At 42.7% G+C, this 20,753-nt stretch overlaps 1 protein-coding gene across 13 annotated transcripts in view; it reads left to right on the forward strand.

Annotated features, from left to right (window-relative positions):
- The window catches only part of LOC128401994 (ankyrin repeat and fibronectin type-III domain-containing protein 1-like), a 315,884-nt gene that overhangs the window by 275,352 nt on the left and 19,779 nt on the right, over positions 1-20,753 (forward strand). For 12 of the 13 annotated variants that reach the window (XM_053365682.1, XM_053365687.1, XM_053365688.1 and 9 more), the window contains 6 exons: positions 6,688-6,889; positions 7,404-7,611; positions 10,303-10,497; positions 12,350-12,463; positions 16,293-16,390; positions 19,455-19,545. In XM_053365682.1, the coding sequence (XP_053221657.1) occupies positions 6,688-6,889; positions 7,404-7,611; positions 10,303-10,497; positions 12,350-12,463; positions 16,293-16,390; positions 19,455-19,545 (908 nt within the window). The remainder of the gene's footprint in view (positions 1-6,687; positions 6,890-7,403; positions 7,612-10,302; positions 10,498-12,349; positions 12,464-16,292; positions 16,391-19,454; positions 19,546-20,753) is intronic. The other variant, XM_053365690.1, reaches the window with a different exon arrangement.

Genomic DNA, 20,753 nt, shown 5'->3' on the forward strand with positions numbered 1-20,753 from the left:
TTTAAAGGAACTGCCATAAGTAAATAAAATTAGGAGTTGCTGGAAAAATTTAAAACAAGGATGCAGAAAAAGGAGGTATGGGGAAGTCGTTGAAAGAAGGTTTAAGGAAAAGAAGGTTAAGAAATTATACATGTTTATATGTTTGTTTGTTTTTGTATTGTTATGTATTGTTATTTAATATGTGTTGGAAAATTAATAAAAATTTATTTAAAAAAAAAAAAAGGATGCCTGGAGTGTCACATTCAGCCCCCAGGCCTGAGCATCAGCCCGAGTCTAAGGTTAAAAAATAATGCATGAAGTAACTCTGACAAGCAGACTGTTTTGTATAATGCCGCATAAAATCCTATGCCCTTTTAAATTATGTGGTTTTTGGGGGGAGGGTTATTGGGTTGTTGTTTTTATTTTGATTATATATTTTCTGATTTTATATTCTGATTTTGTTTTGTATACCGCCCTGAGACCTTCGGGTATAGGGGGTATTTAAATTCAATAAATAATAAAAATAAAAGTGTCATAGGCAGATGTGGAATATATTGGAATACTGTATAACTGCCAGTGGGAGTTACTCCTACTAAACCCAAGGGTGAGTAGATGGCCTTCCAGATGTTGTTGGACTACAACTCCCATTATCCCTTGCTATTAGCATGCTTGCTGGGACTGATGAGTGTTAAGGGTCAAAACAACACAATTTCCCCCCACTCTGCCCTAACCAGTTCTTTCTTATTACTATTTTCCACCATTCTTTCTAGTCACGTGCAGGAGGCAAAAGCAGCCTTCAGCAATAAGCTTCTTTGCCCACAATTATGTTTTCTGTATCTTTATATATAGTTTGACTTATGCCAGATTGGTTGTTGTTATTTTCTAGTTAACCAAGGTCATTCTCTACTTCTGGTGTTTCTGTATTTGCTTCACTAGTTGCTTGGAGGGGGGGTCCTGAATTTTGCATGAATAGAATCAGGCATATGGGCAAATGAATTTCATTGAGCTATGTTTTCCTTATTATTCATGAAAATTGATACATTCTGTGGCTCTGCTCATGAACAGCCAATGCCCATTGTGCACAGTAATAGAACTGCAGTGGTCCTGTGCTTTTACTGGGGTCCTTTCTTGTTCCTGGCTGAAGACCACAGTCAGTGGCAAGTACCCATGGGAGTAGCTGGGGGGGTGCAGGGTGGGCAGCTGCCCTCCCCCAACCAAGTAAATAAATAGAAATACTTAACTAACTGACCAATTGCACCACAGATATCTCAGTTCTGCTCCCTCGTCACATAAAGCCTGCCCCCCAATAATTCCTGGCTACGCACATGCAAGTACCTACAGATCACTTTACTATGGGACTGAGAGGTCTAGAGTTGACTTGGAGCTAATTTTTTTGAGCTTTGAAGTTTGTGTTCCAAGCCATACATCCACAGAGGAAACTGTTCAGAATTAAAAGGACCACATGCCATTCCCAGAGGTATGTCCTCTTGGCAGAGCTGAGGTGCTTTATTTTGCATTTGGATTCAATATGGTTGGGGACGTGTGTCCTCATGAGCTGCAAATCATTCCAGGGAAGAGTTCAGGTCAGAGGATGAGGTGTAGCAGCGGCAGCAGCAAATGGAAACATCACTGTTCCCTTGGGCTCAACCTCCTTAATGGGAGTCTAATGGGACGCTTACTTTGGTGACTGCCTCCTGAGGGTGTTCATAAAACCAGTTATTCTTGCCCTCCATGTCTTTTGTTCCTTGTACTGATGAAGGGGAATTGGGATCCAGGGCCATGGCAGGTTACAGTCTTCTGGTTCCACACAGTATTTGGGTGTCTTTGGAATATTGTTTCTGATTGAATTATGTTGTTTAACATTTAAAAAACCTGCAGCTGCACATGCCCTCAAGATCATCTTCGAAATCTTTACAATTTGAATCTAAAAATTAACCTGCTATTCTTTACAAATGGTTCAGTTAGTTGCATAAATGACTTAACTAGGTTTTAATAGTTCTTCTAGGACTGGGGCACACATGTGGCTTCAGGCTGAGCCAGCAAGTCTGTCACTCAATCATAGCTGTAGTGTGAGAACACAAACACTTGGGGGTAATTGATGCTAAATCCATAGCAATTTACACCTCATTAGAGAGGTGTGAACTAACTCCTAGCTACCTGCCTAATTGAATTTCAGAGAGATTAGGATGCTTGTTCTTCTTTGCCTCTATGTTGTGATGTGACTAAACTGGTGAACTGCAGCTTGAAATCTTGATTCAGCTTATGGTCCTGATTCAGCAAGACCAGACTAATTCCTGAATAGACAATAAATTCTTCCTGTTAAGCCTTGCTCATTTCCAATTTGTTCTTTGCTCCTGCTTCTTCTTCTTCTGATCTGGTTCTGCGATATTACCATGCATTGTTTGTTCAACCCCAGATTAATCTATTCTCTGATGGTTCTCATTCAGCTTCTAAAGGGAGCTGTCCTTATTAACTGATGCTTCTTGAACTTTATGGCTCTTGGGTTTTTCCTTGGCATGGAGTATACATAGTACATAATAGCTAGTGTGATAGCTTTATAAGCTGAATCACCCGGTTCTTTCTATTTGTGTAACCAGGTTTAGATTCTTGCTTCCTGGTTTGGTGACCAGAACCTACGGTAAATGGTACTCCTTAGGTTAAGACTTGTGGTTTCATGTAAATGGCAATGCAGAAATGGGGACCAGACATCACAGTACGCATAACACAGATGTGGCTCATGCTGAGTATTGAGAGAAAATTCTGAGGCACTTAACACGGCCCCATCTTTGGACCATGGCTTGTGTGAATAGGCCAGGGATCAGCAAACTTTTTCAGCAGGGGGCCAGTCCACTGTCCTTCAGACCTTGTGGGGGGCTGGACTATATTTTTTTGGGGGGGATGAATGAATTCCTATGCCCCACAAATAACCCAGAGATGCATTTTAAATAAAAGAGCACATTCTACTCATGTAGAAACACAATGATACCTGAACCGTCCGCGGGCCGGATTTAGAAGGCGATTGGGCTGGATCTGGCCCCCGGGCCTTAGTTTGCCTACCCTTGGAATAGGCTGTTAACAGCCCCTTAACAAGAGAGGTCAGCTTTTAAAAGTTAGTGTAAATCACATGGCCACCAAATGTGATTTAGGCCACCTCCTAATAGAGAACGCTTACAACTGTGTGGGGCTTCCATACTGACATAGATAATGTTTAATGTTTGTATGGCACTTTCAAGTGTTCAGACTGTTTCACATGCATTATCTTGTTGTAATCATTGCAACAACCCTATAAAGTTAGTGCTGTTATCACTCGTATTGTACTGTATATGTGGGGACTGAGGCTGAGAAAGAATGACTTGCCTAATGCCACTTTATTATTATTTAATTAACAAAATGTATATAGCTTTAAATTAATGAACAACCTATGAGTGGTTTACTCAAGCTGGAATTTCCTGATTCACAGCTCAATCTCTTAGCCACTACACTGTACCTTTAGGCATCAATAAGGACTCTTAGCTAGTAAGGTAAAGGTAAAGGACCCCTGGATGGTTAAGTCCAGTCAAAGGTGACTATGAGGTGTGGTGCGCATTTGCTTTTCCGGCCGAGGGGGATGGCATTTGTCCACAGACAGCTTTCTGGGTCATGTGACCAGCATGACTAAACCGCTACTGGTGCACGAAGGAAGCCAGGCCACACGGAAATGCTGTTTACCTTCCCACCACAACGGTACCTATTTATCTACTTGCACTGGTATGCTTTCAAACTTGGGGGATCACTATGCACATGCTGTTGTGTCCCAGCCATGTTGTTAGAGAACCACCAAGTGTTTCCCCACTCTAGAACAGGTGGCAGAATTCAGAAGATCTCAGGTTCAATTTATTGCCTCTCCAGTTAAAGCAGCAGATAGAAGGTGATGTGGAAGATCACTAGTGGAGAACAATATTGGGCTTGATGGACTATTAGTCTGACCTGGTATAAGGCCAGCTACATACTGTATGTATCAGATCAAATGTTAAGATTTGAATATTAGATGCTATATATCACTCCTAAGCTTCTTTTTTTGTTTTAGGATGGTTCATGGAGTTAGAACATTCCCTACCATGCTTCTATTAGGCATATTCTGAAGGGCTAATTTCTGGCCATTTTCTGTTGTGCTTACAGAAAATCACACAACTGAACAGCACACATGGCATACTTTTTGATGGCGTGCTATTAGAAATGAGCCCTCCAGAACTTCTGTGTGATATAGATGTATGTCAACCCTTTATTTAACAATGGAACAAATGTTTCACATGTCCAAACTTGCCCCATTTGCATATGATCACATCAATAACAATACCAGACAGTGATGAACTCAGATACACTACTACCCTGATTAAACATACAGAAATATGCTTGGTGCTGTCAAATCACTTGGACCTGACCTCTAGTTACTGAGCTATCCTATTTTAGGCAAGAAACTGCTGAAACCTAAGTTCCATCACAAATTTCCACTCCTTTCAACCTAGGTGCAAAAGAATTACTGCTTTTCTTACAGCACAGGCTCACCCACATTTGTAGAGAGACATGCTAATCTTCACAGCCTATCCCATGAGAATGCCTGGCAGGAGCCAATCTCCCTTAGTTTCTGAGCTCTTAAGAAAGCAACATAATAAAAGGTAAAATAGTTGATATAATTCTGCTGCCCACAATGTCTCAGATAAAATCAAAGTGACTGAGTGAGTCAGTAAGGGTGCTATTAACACCCTCTGTGGGGCTGTCTTTGTAAATATTAATTGCCAGAGTTGGCTCTTGTTCAGCATGTGCTTCATCAGCATTGTGCTGAATCAAGGTTGTTTCATGTTAACTGTAATTTATTGATGCACTGGACATCCCCAAAAACCACTTCAGCACCTACATTTCTTAGTTCATTCCAGCCAGCTCAACAGATGGTTGGGCGATACAAATCTGTCTGGAGCTTTATAAATTGAGTCTGGATTCATGTAAGACAATCAGCCCAAAGGAAGTACAAATCAAACTGCATCCATTCAGCTTATATTTCACCACCTCAGAATGGCTGTATTACAGATCAGTCCTCATTCATGATGGATCATATGTTAATTCACATTAATTCAGGAAGGCAAAAGATGCTGTAGTACCACAGAGACATACCAGTTTATTATTCTGACCTGTGGTTTCATAAGCAAGAACTGTACACATCTGTCAAAGCAACACTATTTTAAGGTCTTGATTGGGTGACTCAAGCAGCAGGGTACAGGCTCCTTTCTCCCTGTGCCAATGGGGTAGTTTTCAAGCAAATGTTACTGTGGGTCTGAACTATACTGCATTGCAGATGGCTGGAGAAGATACTGCAGCTGTCAGCCCAGCAGGATCAGGTGACCTGAGTAACCAGCAGAGTCTTAGCTAGCCCTATATAATTCATCTGATTCCTAGGTTTGGGCAACTTGTGTAGGCCAAGCTGCTCACAGACTGGTTGAAAAAAAGTAAAGGTAAAGCACCAGTCAAAGGTGTATATGGGGTGCGGTGCTCATCTCGCTTCAGGCCAAAGGAGCCGGTGTTTGTCCACAGACAGCTTTCTGGGTCATATGATCAGCATGACTAAACTGCTTCTGGCACAACAGAACACTGTGACGGAAGCCAGAGTGTACGGAAATGCTGTTTACTTTCCTGCCGCAGTGATACCTATTTATCTATTTGCACTAGTGTGCTTTCAAACTGCTAGGTTGACAGGAGGTGGAACGGAGCAACGGGAGCTCACCTAGTTGCCCGGATTCAAACCGCCGACCTTCCAATCAGGAAGCCTAAGAGGCTCAGTGATTTAGACCACAGCGCCACCCATGTCCCTAGACTGGTTGAATCCCTGCCTAAATCTCTACCGAACTACTACTGTTTTGCCTACCTTGAGGCGGCCAGCACTGACAGCTATTTTAGTCAGTGTTTTGATTTGTGAGGAGGAAATATTCATAGTTTGGAGGGTAAGGGATAGACTTAAGCATAATATATGCATGGTTTAGATATTTGTGGTTTTAAAACTAGAGTTGAATCAATAAAGATCACTTTTCTCTGCATGTGCCAAATTTTCCATTCAGAGGTTTTTTTTCTGTTATGTGAATTATGTCAGCTTGAAGCCTAGACTTGTGTCCTTACACAATTCTTCCATGTTACAATTTTAAACAAATCTAATTAAGACAAAAAAGTAATTGTTCACAGCTTAGATTTATTGGAGTTTAAATGTTTCCCTTTTTTTAGTCAGCTTGTTATAGCAGCCTCATTTGAACCATGGCTAAGCATAATTGAGCAAACACAGTGAAAATCACAGCCACTTCACTCCTTCCCTGGACCTGCTGCTGCTATGCTTCCAGGAGCTAAACCATTCTTTGGCTTAATGTTACATGTGAATCCAGAGTCATGGTTTGTTACCTAGAGCTTGTGGTTTGTTTGGAGCAAAATAAAGGTTACAAGCCCAGGTTCACACATTTGCACACACACGGCTTAGCTGCTGTTAGTGTGGCAGCAGCAGGGCCAGGAAAGGAATGAAATGACCACAATTTTTGCTCTGTGCTCCTGCATACTTGCTTGTTCATACCAAACCTTAGCTTGGCTTAGCATTATGTGCAAATCAGACCACTGTGCATGGCTCTGGATTGGACACCCTCTCCTTGTATTTCTAGACATTTAACATTCATCTGTCTTTTTATTTTTATTCATCAGGTCTTCCTCACCTAAAATGACACAGCAAATGAGAGACCCGCAGCTAGCCCAGTCTAGGAAGCAACCAGGACCCTCATCTCCAAATGCTGCTAAGAGGCTCTACCGGAACCTTTCTGGGAAATTCAGAGTTAACTACATGTCATTTGATGAAGGGAGCATAGCAGGGAGGAGTGAAAAGGATAAGCTCCGCAAATCCTATCCCGTGAGTACATTGCTCTAACAACTGAAGAGCTCTGAGGGTTTTTAGAATTTTTATGTCCTGTTAGAAGAACAACTTCTGCTCCATCCATACCATGGTTGCTGAAAGACTACCTGGCTGTTCCTTGCCACAGTGTGGCAATAGCTTTGGATTTTGGCTGCCTACCTACCCACTGTTGTGTCATGAACTCTGAATGCATAGTGCGGCTGGTGTAAAGAAAAGGAGGCAAACGGACTGCTGGACTTTGATAGGAACTTTAGAGGTGTCAAATATCTTCCTGACTCTGAGCTCTTGCAACCCACATTTACCCTGTCTCATTAGAGGTGTTATGATGTGGTAAATTTGGCTTGAGCTGCAGTGGGAAAGCAAAGTGTTGTCTTCTTCTCTTGGCCTCTGCACTGATCTACTCCACCCTCATTTCAATTTTATCTTGCTACTGTAGTGAAAGCAACTGAGCAGAGAAGACTGTGAAATGAGTGGCATACTTACATTTGTGTGACTCTGTTCCTCTCTGCAGTTTCAAGGCAACGCTGCACTCTTTGAGGCTGTTGAGCTGCAGGACCTTGATAAGGTGCAGGAGCTGCTCAAGCAGTTTAGCCTAGAGGAGCTGGATCTTAACACCCCAAACAGTGAGGGTCTTCTGCCACTGGATATTGCCATCATGACCAACAATGCACCTATTGCCAAGACTCTGTTGCTGGCTGGAGCCAAAGAAAGCCCTCACTGTAAGTAACCAGTCAATGGCCCAATCCTGTGACCCAATTTGTCCTTTCCCGTGGATGCTTAAGGAACTCTGGCCACTTAGGTTTCTTGATATCATGAGCAATGGGAATTCTACTCTCTTTTGGTGAAATGTGGAAAATGAAAAGCATCTGAAAGGAGTTAGCTGTAAAAAAGAGAACATATAAGACCCTGGAACTAGGGTTTCTGATGCCTAGCGTGCTCCTGTGTCTTTCATAGCTGGATTATATGTTCCCTCAGTACAGGAAAAATCACATTGCTAGATTTTTCTGTGTCGTGCCTAAAGTACAGTAGCGCTTTCTTGAAACATGATGGTGCAAATGAAAGCTATAGCTAAAAGGTTCCAGAGCAGCATATCATCCTAGAAGCTGTAGTTATCAATCTGACTTGGTGTTAGGAATGATGCCAAGAGTGAATACCAAAGGAGGTTGGCACTGTCACAACCATAAAGAGTCACATCATCCTTGTGGCATGTTCCTAAGAGATTATTTCAGCTGATTTGCACACAATAAGAAGTGGGGCTTAGGATAGATTCAAGCTGAGCCGTTTGTACTGTTTGAATCCTCACCCGAGGGATGCCAAAATTTACTCTCCAGAGTGTTACCTTGGAAGAGAACAGCTTTGCTGCAAGAAGCATTAATGCTGCCTGATCAGGTGAAGTGAATAGAATGATGAGAAGGGAATTCACCTCATTTCAGATGACTAGCTAAGAGCAACAGGAAAATCTTCATCTGCTAGTTATTTGCAGGTAGTCTGCCTCATGAATAAGCTGACAGTTCTGGTATTAGGGTCAGGAACAGATTGCCCTTTCTTCAAATGAAGGGATTTCTGTGAATGGAGAGCAGAAGGGGAGTGACTTTGAATAAGTGTTTATTAGTACTCTTTCCCTGGAGATTGGGGGGGGGGTATTCTCTCACAAGTTTGTGTTCTGTCTGTCTGTCTGTCTCTCTCTCTCTCTCTCTCTCTCTCTCACACACACACAAATAGGTTGCGCTAGATGCAGCCACTGGGGTCTCTGCTTGCTGGGTGGCCCACACAGAGAGTAGCCACAGGCCTAGCTGGCACTGTGTGTAATAATGGAGTTCAGTGAAAGGAGATAGAAAAGAGGTGTGTATTTCTTTGCTGCCTAGCCATAGGAGTCAGGCAAACCAAGAGATTCCTGTGAATAAAGTATATGCACTCTGATCCTCAATGGGGGTCTTCTCCTCTTGTTCTTAACATATCTAGACTGAGGAAAGGGAAATACCTCACACAGATTGTGCTCCAGCTGTGGGTTTGTGCATATGTTACTTCTCAAACAGTAATGACAAAAGCTGGATGAAGTAATAGACCTGGCCATCCCATTTAATGGTAAGAAATTGTCCCTAGTACAAGCGGTGAGCAGTGATATCCAGCAATAGTTTGCTGGGGTCCCTTGCCACATCTGCCACCCTGGTACATTGCTGTCTACTGAAGGCACGACCGTGGGGCAGGTAAAGGGGGGGCATGCACACACACACTGGTATATTGGGTGCTGGTAGGGATGTGGGTGCAAGCAGATTCGGAACCCTGTGCTTGTGGGAAACTAAGTCAGACCCATTCCAATATTCTGACAGAATGAGGATATTTTCATATTTTAGTCATGAAGTCATCATGATAACTAATATGAATAGATATGCAAATGTGAATGCTGTTAATCCAGGTTTAAAAGCAAAAAACCCATTTTTAAATACAGTATGTTTTAGTCAATGTAGGTTTTTCATTCAATGTAAGAAATGCAAAAAAAAACCTTGTTTCGGTAATGCTTAAGGCTCATTCTGGTAGTGAAGAGCAGAATGCTCATCATTTAATTACCTTTTCCTCTAAGTATTAGAAATGACAAGAGCATCATAGTTGCCATTTTCCAACAGGTTTCTGGGGTCTTCCAGGGCATGTTAGCTCCTACTAAATAAAAATACCTTGAATAAATAAATAAAATACAATGGTACCTCGGGTTACGTACTTAATTCGTTCCGGAGGTCCGTTCTTAGCCTGAAACTGTTCTTAACCTGAAGCACCACTTTAGCTAATGGGGCCTCCTGCTGCTGTTGCGCCGCCGCTGCACAATTTCTGTTCTCATCCTGAAGCAAAGTTCTTAACCCGAGGTACTATTTCTGGGTTAGCAGAGTCTGTAACCTGAAGCGTATGTAACCTGAGGTACCACTGCAGTAGAAGCAAAATTTCAGAATTCAGTTCTAGCTTGGTATCGAAAGACTTGCTTTGAACTGGTGGATGCATCCTGCTGTGTAACAAGGCTATGCTGGCCACAAGACAGAATTTCTGCTCGCTGATAAGCAGCAGATTCTGGGGGAAGGGAGAGCTGGAATTCCTTTGAGCTTGGCTTTTAAATCTGCATTTAAGAGGAGCCAGAATCACAAATTTGCAGAAGCAGCTGTGGAGAAGCAACTTTGTGGTTTTATCTAATAGCTCAAACTCCAGTTGCACCAACCATTTATCCCATGCTGTTTGGGAAATGAGGATCAAGCTGTGCTTCTTCGGCTTGAGGGATTGCTTAGCATGGGAGGTTTTCTGAGGGTAGAGGCAAAGAGAATCACTTCAGAAATTTTCAGGCAGGTTTATGCCTGGTCATGTATTTTTCCTCCTCTTCTTGTGCAATGTATTAAATGTTTCCTTTTCCCTCTGTTCCGTTTCCAAAGTTGTAAGTTTAGAGAGTCGGTCTTTGCACTTGTCAACACTGGTCCAGGAGGCAGAGCAGCGTGTCAATGACCTTACTGCACAGGTGGTGAATGAGCTACCCAGCGCAGATGGCTCAGAAAAAGAGAAACAGTTAAAAGCATGGGAATGGCGTTATCGGCTATACAAGCGCATGAATGCCGGATTTGAGCACGCTCGTAAGTGTCTGAAATAGCACCATGCAATGTACCCTGACCCTCTAAGTAGATCAGGGATGGGAACAGTGGGCATGTCACTGCAGGGTTTTAGAGATAGGAAATTGGGTCCTACAGTATGTAATTAGTCCAGAACAGAAACGAAGAAGTGGACCTGCCATAATAAACCCCATGTTGTCTGCAGCACATGGTAAAGTTCTTAATTTAGTGATTCACAGAATCTTGAAGCAAGTCACTAGTTAATGAAATCGGTAGGTCCATACTGGGTGAATGTGGCTTTCCCAGTGCTGTTCTAGTCAACCTTCATTGAGCAGATTTGAAACTGCTTCTCTCACCCAAAACCAATATTCTAGATCTTTCTGGTTGATATAATAAATGAAGGTATCCTGTACCTTTTGCCACCTTTCTAACCCATTTGATATTTTCGGAAGCATTAATTTCCTAGCTCAGATATAATTATCATAGTGACCCCTAGACTATGAATGCCAATCCAGGTGCTTAGCTTCACAAAAGAAAACGTTTCCCTCACTTTTCTGTATGACAAGTTGACTATTTTTGGTGTCATGTTCTCACTTGTAGCAATGGCTGATTCTTTGTGGTGGGGGAGATAAAAAAATCTCAAAACTCTACAATGTCTTGACTTGCAGAGGGAGGTCTGTCTCTTGCATGGCGAGTCCCCCCCCCCCCTTGGAAATAATGACACATGATGCAATTATTAAGGTTAATGGGCTAAAAAAGGCCACAACTTTATTGGTTATAGGTGAAGAGCGGTATTGGCTTAGGCATTGGTCCTAACTGACTATATCCGACTCCAGCCCGTCTGCTTGAAGTCTGGGAAGGGTTACCCACCAGTAGGGGGAGTCCTGCTGATGCACATCAACTAGGAACTCCCCCGGGGTCACTGATAGGGGGCGTGCCTTAGGCCCTAACCTCCCTAAGCTTCGGACAGGGCCACGCCCCCCCCGAATCCTTTAACTGACTACCCTTCAATATGCGGGGCAGGTGATGGCGCTACCTCCCCTCTTCCATCTACTGAACTATACCAATGCCTAACCACCAATACCCAGAAAGTTGTGACGATTTGCTACGAGGTAGGCAAAAACCAAGTGGCTGGTGCCAATTTGCCAAGTGGAATAATTCCTACCAGGCCCCTCAACGGCGACCAACCAAGGTCTATAGCAAGGTTAAAGAATGAAAACCTTATGGGGTGGGAGGGTGGGAGAAACAGGAACAGCTGGTGGGTGGCAAAGAGGGAGACCCCCGGCCGCGTCCTGACTTTATAGGGCAGGCCACACCCCCGAACCAGCCGATTGGACGGCTCGGGGGTGATGCGGCTGGGAATCTCCCCAATCATGCGGGGCTGGCCTCCACCCGCCGCACATGTGGATGGGCCGTGAAGCCCGCAACCCCACCTCCTCCTTAAGGTGGAAGTGGCTTTGTTTTGTAATGGCTCTTTTAGCTACTATCATTAGAAGGCAAACTTGGAGGAGTATGATTTGGCTAAAATTGTGGGAGGTGGCGTGCAGCTTGTGGATTTCATTAAGGGTTCCCTACCTGTCCCACATAATCTGACTACTGAACCTAAGGGGGGATTCTTTGGTCTTGCATCTTCTGCTGATTGAACCCATCTCAGTGCATGCAAATTGCCATCATATCTCTTCTCAGAATATTTTATTTTATTTTGCAAAGGAAACATACCTTCCTGCCTCGCCTCATAACAGAGTCTCTGTTCTTGTGATCATTCTGACTGGCAGTTAAGTTGTAAATTAGGCTTATATTGAAGATTTATTCCTTCCACAGAGGCCTTGATACACCAGGATATGTCCCTCCTTATACCTGTGCTATCTGTTCTCAGGGGTTCCAGATCCACCCATGAATGTTCACCTTTCGGTGGCAAGCAGCACTTCTGTGGATGTTTCCTTCCAGGAGCCCCTAAGTGTCAATTCAGCCATTGTCACCAAATATAAAGGTAAATCCAAAGGATGCTCAGAACCATATTACCCAAGAATTAAACTTACATGGAACTGTGAATTGATTTTTTTTTCTCTTTTGGAACAATCCTTCTTGACTGGGAATCTGATCCAAGTAAATTCCTGAGGGCCCACTGATTCACTTCCAAAATTCACCTTTTCTGAATTATTTGTTGTCTGTCGTTTTGAGGTGAATAATTTATGGATATACATTGAAGATGTGAAGGTCCAAAGAGAAAAAAGGAATGCATCAGCATAGTTCAGTGGTACTGAACTGTAGTTTACAGGGTCTAAAATCTGCTTACATACAATTATATCACAAAACATATATAGTAAAGGTAAAGGGACCCCTGACCATTAGGTCCAGTCGTGACCGACTCTGGGGTTGCGGCGCTCATCTCGCTTTATTGGCCGAGGGAGCTGGTGTACAGCTTCCGGGTCATGTAGCCAGCATGACTAAGCCGCTTCTGGCAAACCAGAGCAATGCATGGAAACACCGTTTACCTTCCCGCCGGAGCGGTACCTATTTATCTACTTGCACTTTGACATGCTTACAAACTGCTAGGTTGGCAGGAGCAGGGACCGAGCAACGGGAGCTCACCCCGTCATGGGGATTTGAACTGCCGACCTTCTGATCGGCAAGTCCTAGGCTTTGTGGTTTAACCCACAGCACCACCTGCGTCCCTATATATAGTACAACTGCCAAATGGATGGGTGATGGACATCTGTTACTGATCCATCTATGCATCTTCCAAGCCTTAATCATTTACCATTGCCTTTAAAAATTATTAATTATATATTAATTTTATGAGGAGCTTGCATAACATATAATAAATATTTTTCAAGGCAATTATAACTTATTAAGATATGGTAAGTTATCTTTTTTCATGGCCTCCCTACCCATCTCTCTACTTTACTCCTGGAACATAGGAAGCTGCTACATATTTAGACTGTACACCAGGCACATTAGGTATTTTATAGAGCTCAAGGAAGGCTGCTTTGGTCCCTTGATTGGTTGGTTTTATGATGTTCCTGCGGAGTGAAATTAACAAAGTGAGGGATGTCCCTGTGGAAATCTTTATGAGCAGGTTGTAGCAAAGATGGGGTGGGGTATAAAGGCCACTCAGATGTATAGATTATGAACCCGAGGGCAGAGACTGCCTTAATACTAATCTTTGTAGACTACTGTTTGAAACTCTTTGGCTAAGGAACAGGGTAAAAATGCTTTCAAATAATTAAGGAAGGTCAGGAATGAAGTGACCGTCTCCCACTGCAGGCCTTCCTCCAGGCTTTGTGAAGTACATGACCTTGCTATCAACACATCAGGCCTGATGGTGCTGTTGCTGAATGCCAGATGAGCCATAATAAAAATAAATTATTCATATTTCTGGGGGGAAGTGCTGGCCTGGCATGTATGGGCCATTTCAGAAGGCTTGGGGGACCAGCTTTCAAGCCTACTTTGTAGTGGTGTTGGCAATGAAGCAATATTTCTGCTTCCCCATTGCATCCTCAACTTGCTGCCCAATATAGCCCAAGACCTTTCCCATGTTCAGGAAAACTTAGATGCCTGCTAAGAGTAGTAGGCTCTTTGAGGATAAAATTGCTTACATCTACAGCAATTTGGATACCACAGTTCTTGAAATACAGTCTGTTCATAATTCCAGAACACCATCTAGTTAAATACTGTTGGATGAGTTTTGATTATTGAGGTCCAATGACACTGATAGGTGCTTGGAAGAATATAATCTACTATAACTTGCCTAGTTCGCTTTATAGTTTGCTTTGTGCAGAGGGTTGACAGGTTTGTTCCTGGATGTTATAAAGGCTAGCTTGCAAAAGTGGCTGTTGTCAGTCATCTTGAAGTAGGCAGTTGTGTCGTGGCTCCTGGAAAAAAACAACCTTCACTGAACCCAGGAAATAACAGCTAGTTGTTCATAGACCTTTTGGGGGCAAAATGCTCAGATGAATTGGCTAGGCAACTTGAGTCACTATTGAATGAGACCAAGTATCTAAATGGATTTCAATTTAATGTCAGGGTGGGATCTGATACGGAAACACCTTTGGTCATCCTGGTGGATGATATATGCCAGGAGATAAATCAGGAAAGTATGACCTTGCTGATTCTCCTGGACCTTTCAGTGGTGTTCAGTACCTTTAAACATCTTTCTGGACTAACTGTCCACTATAGGAATGAAGGGCACCGTGCTTCTGTTCCAGTCTGGATGTCATTTTGATTAGTCTGATCCATTGCACTGTGGGACTCTTCTTTATCCCCTGTGCTGTTTTAACGTATACATGAAACCACTGAGTTCATTCCAGGATCTGAGATGAGATGTCATCAGAATGCAGATTATACCCAGCTGTTTATCCTGTTCAGTCACCTCAGGGGAAGCTGTGGAAGTGCTGAGCTGCTGTCTAGGATCAGAAGATGAGTGGTGATAAGAGATAAGGCCTCAGTTATAAGCACCACCTCTGGAATTCCCTTCCCTCTGTTTTTATCTATTTTATTTGCACAGGCACACAAGAGTTTAAACTGAATTCTTAAAGATATGCTTACTGTTTGTTTTCTTTGGTTTATTGTATTTGTTTAAAAATTATTTTTTGTTACCTACTTTAGGACTTCTGGCTAAAGAAAGGCTAAGAGATTACTTAAATAAATAAATAGTCCAGGGTTTCATGTGGCAGTTCCTGTGTGCAGTTTCATCTCAGTTACTGCCAAGCTCTTCGTAATTTTGCAAACTGATTTTGCATTTGAAATATTTAGACATTATGCATCCACCAAATTTGCATAATTCATGGAGATTACTGAGTTTAAGTTTTCTAGTTGTTGAATTTGAAATATTTTCATGCCTTTCTTCTAGTCCATCTGGTTGGTGGCCACTTGTGACATGAATCAATCTCACCACTTCTCCAGAATCTGCTATTCTGGAAATTTGGTAGAAAGTGCCTTACACTTCTTCTGTAATTTGAGAAGGAAATATGTGGCTGATTTATGGTAGTGTCTAGATGGTGGTGGTTCTACACTAGGCAAGTTGCTTTTTGCTAAAAGTTTTAGAAATGTCTTCCCAAGTGCTCACTCAAGTTGAATGCCATAACTCTGTCCCATCTTCAGGCTATTTGGATCCCATAAAAGCATGTCCCTTTTTGGCTTCAACACCTGCTCCCTCAACATAGAATTCCCAGCAGTTTAAATCCTTTGTGTCCTGTCATCATAACTTTGGCTTTCAGAAGAATTTTCCTTTACCAGTCTCCACCAAATCCTGCCACTTAATCTACTTTGTCTATTTCCCACCCTCTCTCTGTTGCCTTTGTTTGGTCCATCTGTTGTGCTCTCTCTTTTATCTCTGGGTTCATCAGCTTGACTGTTCATCTTTTAGCCTGCCTTTTTTGCCTTTAACTCTTTCTGTTACGTCTCCTGTGCTGAGATAAAGAGTTGAAGTAACCCTAGCTATAGAGACTTCTCTGCTGCGCTATGTGCAGCTCCTGCATTGCACATTTGGCAGGGAGTTAAGTCCTTTGAATATGAAAAAGGTGTGCCCTGTTGTTGCACTCTCCCTCTCTCTCTTTCTCTCAATTGACACCTTCCCTCCCTGCCCCCCAGCTCTTCCATGCCTTTTTTCTCAATACATTTTTCCAGTATGCACAGCTGGTCCCGCTGTAGCTGGTTCTTCAGTTTCACAGTCAATCCCCTTACAGCAGCTGTACCATCCCTGGCAGCCTAGCTTTCTAATCTAGCCCTGACTGACTGCCAAGCACTACATCCTTTGCCTTACTGATGAAAGACTCCCAATTACTGACGGAGTGGCTGTGCTTTTCCTTTGTTTGCAGTCGAATGGAGCTGCTCCCCCACCTTCTCCCCACCGCTGGGTGAAGTGGTGATCAACAAGCTGAAAAACCTACATATCACCATCCATGGCCTCCTCTCGGTGAGTAAGTTACTCTGCTGTGTGCTGAGCCACAAGGGTACTTCAGGGAATGACCCCAATTGATCCCTTCACCCCATACTTCTTGTTCTAATTCACCAAAGTGCAAGCTAACTGCAGTGAACCTCTGCCCACCACACAGCCAGAATATGAGGATGTCTGAATGATTTTCTTAAGAAAAGTGCCCATTTCAGGGATTGGTACTTCTTCACACAACACTGAACTTATTAAGTTAACTGCATGCAAGTAGCCATTTTAAGTTCCCTGAAATGTGTGTGGCCTATTTAAGACCCAATCATTACATTACAAGGCAGCAAGATGCAGCATTTGCCCTAAGTAGTGGCTGCAAGCAGGGGATGAGCCCCAAATTCTTTTCCTCTGAAACTTGGTTAAGTGGATTTTGTCATTCTTCCTGATTGAGATAGCTATGGTCTACATAGAGTTTACTCACAAATCTGAATGATCAGCTAGAGCAATACCTTTCTTGTAGTAGTAATAGAGGTGTGGCATAAAACTGAATATGGTTTTTTTGGAGTGGGGGAGATAACTGAGGTAAGAGCTCCAGCAACAGGCTTCTTGTTGCTGTAGTGTGAGAAAGTAGGTGTCTGAAATGAGGTACATGATATGCAGAGCATGTCATAAATTTATTACTAGCCTGTACCAACTGAGACTGCAGAGGAAAGACCAAATATTTGTATGTTCTCTCCTAATGAAAATCAAGCTGCACATACAACAATAATATATGAAACAGAAGGGGTCTAACTTAGGTTTCTCCTTATCAGGACATGGCTTTTTCTTGCCACAAATGAGTGCATATTTCCATGCCTGGTCATGAGGCTTCTGGGCCAAATAGTCCAGTACAAAGGCTTGTGGTGAATATTTTACTTATATTTCAGAAACCAAAATGTCTGAGGTTGCCCCTGAGCATAAAGAAGAATTCAAGCAGTCTCAGTAATTTAGCAAGATATGAAACTAATTTTTGTTCCTTTTCATGAGTTTTGAGATGTGCCTCTTGTGCAACTATTTTTGCCTGTTGTTGTGAACACATTTGTAATTTCAGGGCTGTTCTTTTGGTACCACTTTCTTCCCTTCTTCCTGCTTCCCCACTCATTTCCCCGCACTTGCTATGCATATGATTCTGCAATGACGTGATAAAGCTGTCAAACAATTAGGAAACATTTAATGCAGACATAATAAAAACAGTATCTTTAGAAAATAATAATGATTTGTTTACAGTTACCGTTTTCCCATGAAATGCAACATGCTAAATGCCAGGAGCAGTTCATAGCTTTCAGTGTATGCATTGCATGGGAAGGAGCAGCCATCCCCAGGCTGAAATCTCAGGGTCTTGCAGTTGAGCTTTAGTCACTAAACCGTGTGAGCCATAGTTTTTTCTGTGATTTCTACCCAATGGCACTCCTTCTCACACCCCCACTCCAAGCCAATAAATCTTATACCCCCACCACCTGCAAAGATCAAACTCTCCACCAGCTCCATGGCTAATTGGAGATGAGAATCAGTGACTCCAACCCTCAAGTGTATGGAGGTCATGGGTTGGCTGGGACCTGCCCCCCACCCCTGCAGTTTTATCTCTCTGGGAACTGCAGGACCCACACTGCCTGTCAGCTGTCCCCTCCCCATTGTGTGGTGGACAGCTTCCAAGAGCTCAAACAGGAGCCAGACTTCTGAACAAACAGCAAGTTATGGGGGAGACGAGACTGGGAGCTGCAAAGGGATATGATTTTGCAACAAATGGCCTGTAGGCTTGCTCTGCTCCCTTAGCCTCCTAAGAAAACTTACATTACACATAATATACCCAATGGGAATCTTTGCTTGTGAAGCTAGTTATGTGATACCACTAGGCTGACAATCAGCTGACATGGTTCAATTGGCTGTGGCCCAAAAAAGAATTTGGATTGATTTTGATCATACATTTAATAGGAAAGACATACTCCACATGTGAAACTGAACTGTTAGGAACAATCAAGTTGGGGGTTGGGACTCAAGATAATTTGGTACAGACTGAAGGCTGTCTACAGTGGTACCTCGGGTTACGTACTTAATTCGTTCTGGAGGTCCGTTCTTAACCTGAAACTGTTCTTAACCTGAAGCACCACTTTAGCTAATGGGGCCTCCTGCTGCTGCTGTGCCACCGGAGCTCGATTTCTGTTCTCATCCTAAAGCAAAGTTCTTAACCCGAAGTACTATTTCTGGGTTAGCGGAGTCTGTAACCTGAAGTGTATGTAACCTGAGGTACCACTGTACACTGCTTTACTGGGCACAACCAGCAGTCATTCCTATTTTAGGGCAATATTATGCATCCAGGAACTGAATACATAACAAATATTCTTTGGCAAGGTTATGGGGCAACACTGGATGCAGAGGGGAATTCAGATTTATTTCCTGGGTATCTGCTGGACATCCGGAAAATTTATGTGGACTTGGATTACATCTGCATATGATCTTTGGGTACTTTTAATGCAAGACAACATCATTAAACTCGGCTTCTATCATCACATCACAAATGATTCCCACTTAAGTAATATGAAATAGGAGGGTTAGTAGGGTTTCCATTTGTGGTAGGAAGGATGTGGAATATGCCGAGTCCTCTTGGCCTGGCACACAGCACAAATATCACGGCAGGGTTTAGAGACTTCTTTGGAGCTGCTGTGCTACCCTGAAGCCCTAATTGATTTTATTTTTAATCAGATATGATACAGACAAAAGTTTGTCTGAATTCAATCAGAAATTAAATCTGCAAAAGCTGAACTTCCAAAATCTGTCAGACCATCTGAGTTATTCTGGAGTTTATCAGCAACTTTAGTCTAAACCCATGACACAGGAGAAGACAGAAAGACTGTGCAAGATGGTGATGGCCTGCACTGCTTCTGCAAGTTCATAGGCCATAGACAGTATTGCTCCACATCCTCCTTCTCTTTCAATAATGACATATTATGGAGAACACCTGGTGACTATATTAGTGGAAGGGAAACTGAAACCACCCCTCACCCTTCTGAGCAACAAGGTTTTCTCTAGTCCATGTGACTCCTTATTCCTTTCCCTACAGGGTACAGCTTACTACGTCCAAGTATCTGCCTACAACATGAAGGGATGGGGACCTCCGCAAACTTCAATACCACCCTTTGCTATTCCATCAAGTAAGTAGAAACATCAGGGAGCATCAAACATACACCTTATCGTTCATACCGTAAGGCTAGTTTACTGGTCTTGCTCATGTTTTAGAGCTTAGTGAGCACTCAATGGTATAGAACAAAGGGGACTGTGGCATTCTGAAGACTAAAATAATGATTATGGCACCAACTTTCATGGGCTATTCAAAGATAATTTTATGAGAATTGCAATTTTTTTAAAGAAAAAGCAGGGATTGACTTACAAACATGCTGTCCCCATTCAAAATGTGCAAGGACAGATAGGTCTAGTAGTAACAGTGGTGATGGAAGAGAAGGTATACTCTTTATATATTGTAAGGCACGCAGCACACAGCTCACAAAAACCAGAACATTGTGTCTCCAAATTCTGGTTATCCGAAACACCAAAGTCCTACAAATTAACATGCCCTTCAGGGATTCCCATGGCAGCATAATTTGCAGTAGCAATGCTCCTTTTTATCTACACTTCTAATTATTAAATGGTTCTCTATCCTTCTTTCTTAAACAAAAAAGGCCCATATATTTAAAATATTATTTTGGTATCCTTGATCTCCTTTCTACTCTCTTATATATTTATTTTGTTTAGGTTGTTAGATTTTTTTTTGCTTTTCCCATCCCAAGAGCTCAAGATGTATGATACTTAATATAACCTATCACTAGAAGCCAACTGAAATAAATTTTACACCATATAAGCTTGGGCTTTGGTGAGTCGTGAAGGGACCAGAATCCCTACGTATAGCTAACCTGAAGGGTTCAATGGTTTCTTTTTGGGGGGTGAGAAGCTAAAACTTCACCTGTAACCTGGGTTTTTAAAGGGTGGAAGCTTTGATACATTCTGGTGGCTGAGGAAGCAGTTTTCTTAAGTTTTTCTTCCTTTTAGATAAGAGAGGTTTGCTGCCCCTGAAGCAGCATCAGAGGTCTAATTCTAATACAGGTCTCAGTAGTGCAGTGGATTAGTATGTCTGGCTATTAACTAAAAGGTTGGTGGTTTGAGCCCACCCAGGGACTTCTGTGGACAGCATTCCTGTATTGCAGGGATTTGGACTAGGGATTTGGACCAGCAACCACTTTGGTCGTATATGATGCCTAAATGGGAACAATGCTATGTCATGACATAGCTTCATTCCCAGGAGCATTGTTGGTTAATAGGAAAGACAGCTGCCCTTACTGCAGAATGGGCAGCTGATTGGAGCTCC

This window comes from Podarcis raffonei, chromosome 14 (genome assembly GCF_027172205.1).
Source record: "Podarcis raffonei isolate rPodRaf1 chromosome 14, rPodRaf1.pri, whole genome shotgun sequence".
NCBI lineage: Eukaryota > Metazoa > Chordata > Lepidosauria > Squamata > Lacertidae > Podarcis > Podarcis raffonei.